The sequence below is a fragment of the Gigantopelta aegis genome, chromosome 12, assembly GCF_016097555.1.
Source record: "Gigantopelta aegis isolate Gae_Host chromosome 12, Gae_host_genome, whole genome shotgun sequence".
In the NCBI taxonomy this organism is placed as follows: domain Eukaryota; kingdom Metazoa; phylum Mollusca; class Gastropoda; order Neomphalida; family Peltospiridae; genus Gigantopelta; species Gigantopelta aegis.
The window spans coordinates 26,322,544-26,328,543 of record NC_054710.1 but is presented as its reverse complement, the minus strand read 5'-3'; the positions used below and the strand labels follow the sequence as shown (position 1 = coordinate 26,328,543).

Here is a 6,000-nt window from a genome sequence, read left to right as displayed (position 1 = left end):
TTAACGCAGTTTCCACGTAGCGTACCGTCTTGCAAATGTTATTAAATAGAGGTCTATCAGTAGCTGTTACACCACGTCTACTGTCGTTTAGTTTTAAATCAGATGCGTTGCAAAAAATCCTTAATCGATTCACCTTTCAAATCCGTTAACGTTGCTTGGTTCACGGCGTCCCTTCCTTGAGCCGGAGCGATACCGCCATCTTCCCGCGAACGACATTCGCACTGACATGATTCCGCATCGGTGGCGTTGTCTTCAAGGTAAAATCGTTTACTAAAAACTTCTCATTGGCGTGCATTTGAAGCGTCCAATCTGTTTTCAATACGAGAAAGCACGTCTGAAATATTATTTTCTTTTGACATTGCCATGTGTGTCTTCTCGCGGGAATCCACAGAGCCAAGACTGCTGGGAAACGACTATGACGTCGCTTCCACAATATAACGTTATTGCTTGGTCACATGACTACACTAGTAGCATATATCATGACTAAGATACCGATATCAGAGCCCCCAACACCGACATTATCATATTTGTTAATAAACCTTTATAAAAATAATAAAAATCAATAAAAATATTGATGAAGCCTCAATAAACTATACATACATACACACACATACATACATACATACACACGTACACACACACATACATACATACATGCATGCATACATACATACATACATACATACATACATACATACATACATACATATATATACATATATACATATGTTTTTCTCTACTCTACATGATTGTTTCGTGAGAGAGTTGAATATATACTCATCATATATTTATACACCGTCATATATTTTTAACGATATACACGGTTTGATCTATAAAATAGCGTCTTTCAACTCGAAATACTACTATATATATATATATATTATATATATATATATATATATATATATATATATATATATTATTATATATATTTTTATAATATTATTTTTTATTATTATGGATTCCCGAATGTGCACGCATGGAAACGTAGGTATTCAAAGAAATATTACTGGATTTATTTGAGGAAGAAACCTGAATAATATTAATGTAAGATAATATCACTTCCTACTAATACCAAAAAAACACAAACTTCGATTTAAAAATAAATAAATTCTCCAACACTAGAGGGGCGGGATTTAGCTCAGTCGGTTGAGTGCTCGTTTGAGGTGCTTGCGTCGCAGGATCGAACCACCTCGTTGGATCAATTCAATTGTTTGGGTTCCTTTGTCGTTCCTACCAGTGCACCACAACTGGCCAAAGACAGTGGTATGTGCTATCCCGTCTGTGGGATGATGCATATAAAAAATGAGTCCTTGCTACAAAAGAAAAACTGTAGCGGGTTCCCTCTCTATGACTATAAGTCAGAATTATCAAATGTTTGAAATCCAATAGCCTACCGATGGTTAGTAAAGCAATGTGCTCTAGTGGTATCGTTAAACAAAATTAGTTTTTGTACTCGAACACTACAGTGAAATCCGCGTTAAGCAGACAGCAAAGAGGGTATGAACAGGTGACTGCTTAATAAAGGTCAGATTAAAAAATATATGGAATGCATGCGGCTGCTTAATACAGGTGGCCGTTAAACCAGGTTTGGCTGTATTTGCACCTGTCCTCGATACACCAGCTGGGAAATTCGGGGAGTGTTCTTAAGGCAGACGTGCTTGAACCCTCAGTGGATATAGGCTATAAAGGCCGTGGCATGTGCTATCCTGTTTGTTGGATAGCGCAAATAATGGAACAAATTTAGCTGGATTCCTCTCTATGACTATGTCAAAAAGACCATAAATCAATATGCTCTAGTGGTGTTGTTAAACAAAACTAAAATGTTTCATAAGATGTAAGCAAGTGTCAAATGGTTGATTAATTGATTGTATCTGCTAATACAAAACACCAACGCAACTACTGTTTTAACAAATATGTTTGTTTTAGTTATCTCTAAATGACCTAATACACAATACAAATATCGTCGTCATTTTTGTGGTATAATTAAAAATCAAATTCCCTGATACTATATAATATTACATTTAATTCGACCTATAGTTGTTTCAAAAGTAACACTGGCAGTAGCAGCAGTAGTATTAGTAGCAGTAGCAGTAGCAGTATTATTAGCAGTAGTAGTAGTAGTAGTAGTAGTAGTAGTAGAGTACTAATAGTTGTGGTAGTAATAGTAGTGGTTGTAGTAGTGGTAGTATTAGCAGTAGTGGTGGTGGTGGTGGTAGTACTAATTGTATAAGTAGTGGTAGTAATGATAGTAATAGTACTAGTAGTAGTGGTAGTAGTAGTAGTAGTAGTAGTAGTAGTAGTAGTAGTATTAGCAGTAGTAGTTGTTGTTGAAGTAGTGGTAGTAGGCATAGTAATAATACTAGTAGTAGTAGTAGTAGTAGTATAATAGCAGTAGTAATAGTATTAGTAGAAGTCATATCAGTCGTAGTAGTAGTAATTGTAGTAGTGGTAGTGGTAGAAGTAGTAGTAGTAGTAGTGGAAGTAGTAGTGTTAGTTGTAGTAGTAGAAGTAGTTATTGTGGTAGTGGCAGTACTAGTAATAGTACTAGTAGCAGTGATAATTGTAGTAGTAGGAGTAGGAGTAGGAGTAGGAGTAGGAGTAGGAGTAGTAGTAGCAGTAGTAGTTGTGGTAGTAGTAGTAGTAGTAGCTACAGTTGCAGTTGGAATAGCAGTAGCAATAGTAGTAGTAATCTTAATAAAAAGGTAGCAGTAGTAGTAGTGGTAGTACTACCAGTAGTAGTAGTACCAGTAGTAGTAGTAGTAGTTGTTGTTGAAGTTACAGTAGCAAAGAAAGTAGTTGAAAGACAGAGAGACAGAGCCAGACGGACAGACAGACAGAAAGAGAGGGGTGATGGGCGAGAGATATTATCTGCCCATATCTTCCTTTTAAAATCATACAATCGTTGATTGGAAAAAGTTACCATAAGGAGTTTGTTTCCTATTTTCAAGATTAAATTTACATTTTTGGCTCCCTGCACACTTTATTTAGTGGTAATAAATAACTAATAGCACAAAACGTGAGTTTCGTTTTAAAGTTCAGTTATATAATTGAATTAAATCGATGTCGGCTCCTATCAAGATGGTGACCTGATTGACCTGGGTAAAGTCAACACCGTTGTATCCCCAAGTAATGAAGTATGCCCCATCGACGTAGATCTGGAAAAAAATGAATGAATGAGTGAATGAGTGAATGAATGAATGAATGAATGTTTAACGACACTCCAGCACGATAAATATATCGGCTATTGGGCGTCAAACTATGCTGGAAAAACAAACAAAAAACAAACAATATATATCATAGAATTAGTCTGCAAAACATTGCCTTCCACTCTATATTAGTCTTACTATTTCTCAATACTGGTTGTTCATAATTGAGATTGGGAGGTGGGTGTGTCGGTTTGTGTCCGTGTGGTTGTGTTTGTATTTGTTTAGTTTGGTTATTTTGGGGGGTTTTGTTGTTGTTTGGGGTAGGTTTTTTGGGTTTTTGTGTGTGTGTGTGTGTGTGTGTGTGTGTGTGTGTGTGTGTGTGTGTGTGTGTGTGTGTGTTTTTGTTGCTTTGTGTGTGTGTGTGTGTGTGTGTTGTTTTTTTGGGGGGGGGGGGGATGGGGGGTTTGTGGGATGGGTGGGAGTTGTTTTGTGTTGTTGTTTGTGGGATTTTGGGGGGGTGTTGGGGTTGTTTTGTGGTTTATGTATTTGCTTTCTTAGTTTGTTTTTGTTTTGTTTTCTTGTTTACTTTATCTTATATTGTTTTGATTTAATTTGTTTTTTGTTTTTTTCTTTGTGTGGAATGAGTTTTTGACGAATGGTGGATCATAAGTGGTCGAATAAACACAGCCTTTTTCACATATTGCATAGGAACCACTCACACAGTGTATCCTCCACCCATAAATATGAGAACCCATTCTAGAAGTGAGTATATGTGATTGTGTATACGAGTCTACGGACGCATGTGTGTGTGTTTGTACGCACTGCAAGGGTTGAAATTAGCCCGTGACGACCTTATTTGGCTAAGGGCGACTAAGAATTTTACAAAGATAGTCCGTTGGGCGACCGTCGATGTTTGGTTCTGGATAATATGGTGCTAGTTAAAATAAATGCACTGAAACGGAATTGGATGTAACAAAGCACACCATATCTGTGCTGACTCGAACTACATATCTGGTAGCTGAAGATAGAGAACATGAAACAAGAACAGATCAGATGTAACGTATTGACGCCAAAACTTACAAGATGCAATGACCGTCCAAAGATTATTATAATAAACAATATCTACGGGTAAACTGTTTGGGTTTTTTCCAGATTTCTTTGCTTTCGATGTTTAGTTTGTTAATAGCCTACTACTGTAGAATTCACACACACACACACACACACACGCACACGCACACACACACACACACACACACACACACACACACACACACACACACACCGTAATACGTGACCAGAGTCGAATGAGTATCTGGCATTTTGTTTTCACCTCTGTATTAAAATGATATTTAATTTGTATATGATTTAATGGTACTTTGTACAGGAACATTTTATTTATAATAGATTTCTTTTCAAATAATGTGATTTCATTTGTTATGGGTTTAAAACTTAATAACACGTTTTTGTTTTATATGAATTTTAACTTTATTCATTTATTTATTATATGATTCCTTTTGACGCAAACGGACGATATACGGTCAGTACATGGTTATTATTTAACAAAGGCCATTCCATTGTTCAATTTTAATGTGATAGTTGGAGGGCTAGTTGAATTTGCGATGGACCAGTAAGATTTTTCTTCAATTGCCCTCCCCCCCCCAACCCCCCCCCCCCCCCCTGGCGACCATTGTTTTCATTTTCATTTCATTTCAACTTATTTTCATGCTTACATCCAATTAAGGTTCAAACACGCTGTCCTGGGCACACACCTCAGGTATCTGAGCTGTCTGTCGAGGACAGTGGGTTAGTTGTTAAGTGGTTAGTGATTAGTGAGAGAGAAGAGGCTGTAGTGGCCTTACACCTACCCACCCTTAAGAACTCAGTCTGGGTTGGAGCCAGTACCGGGCTGTGAACCCTGTACCTACCAACCTGTAGTCCGATGGCTTAACCACTGCGCCACCGAGGCTTGTCTATAATTGTTTTCATGTTAATTTTCAGCTGCATGCGTGTGTGTGTTTGTACGCACGTGTGTGTGTGTGTGTGTGTGCGGATGTGATAGCAGAACGCAGAGTCCTGCAGTGCTTTACGTGATTCATGTTGATAGAAAACATATTTTATTGCATATAATATATTTATATAAGTATTGGACACAAGTTATCCAACTTACGAGGCCCTCTCTTAATTATAAACATTAAAATGTACAATAATGGCGACTGAAAATTTCAATAAATCAACCAATTAAAGTAAACGCTTGTTAAAGGACGGAAAAGGAAAATAAAATACATAGAAATAATCGATGGTTAACAGTATTCTTTTTTACCATTTTATCATCTCAGACACTGAAAAGTAATAACAATATAATAGTAGTTTGTTTTATTTAACGACGCCACTAGAGCAAATTGATTTTTTATCTTATCATCGGCTATTGGACGTCAAACATATGGGCACTCTGACACTGTTTTTTAGAGGAAACCCGCTGTCACCACATAGGCTACTCTTTTACGACAGGCAGCAAGGAATGTTTTATTTTCGCTTCCCACAGGCAAGATAGTACAAACCATAGCCTTTGTTGAACCAGTTATGGATCACTGGTCGGTGCAAGTGGTTTACACCTACCCATTAAGCCTCAGGGTTTGGAGTCGTTATCTGGATTAAAAAGTCCATGCCTCGACTGGGATCCGAACCCAGTGCCTACCAGTACTGTAGACCGATGGCCTAACCACGACGCCGGTCATAATTGTAAAACGTAACAATAGGGGCCTACATGAATAAATGATTCCGCACTATGAGAAAACTATTTTTTAGTCAAATTGTTGTGCCTGTTTAATGCGCATGCTCAAATATTTGTTAT

General features: G+C 37.4%; 1 protein-coding gene across 1 annotated transcript in view; it reads right to left on the bottom strand.

Moving 5' to 3' along the window:
* Nucleotides 1-3,024: 3,024 nt before the first annotated feature.
* The window catches only part of LOC121385923 (sushi, von Willebrand factor type A, EGF and pentraxin domain-containing protein 1-like), a 50,793-nt gene continuing 47,817 nt past the window's right edge, over nt 3,025-6,000 (bottom strand). The window contains exon 18 of the mRNA XM_041516715.1: nt 3,025-3,158. Within this exon, the coding sequence (XP_041372649.1) occupies nt 3,039-3,158 (120 nt within the window). The 3' untranslated portion in view covers nt 3,025-3,038. The remainder of the gene's footprint in view (nt 3,159-6,000) is intronic.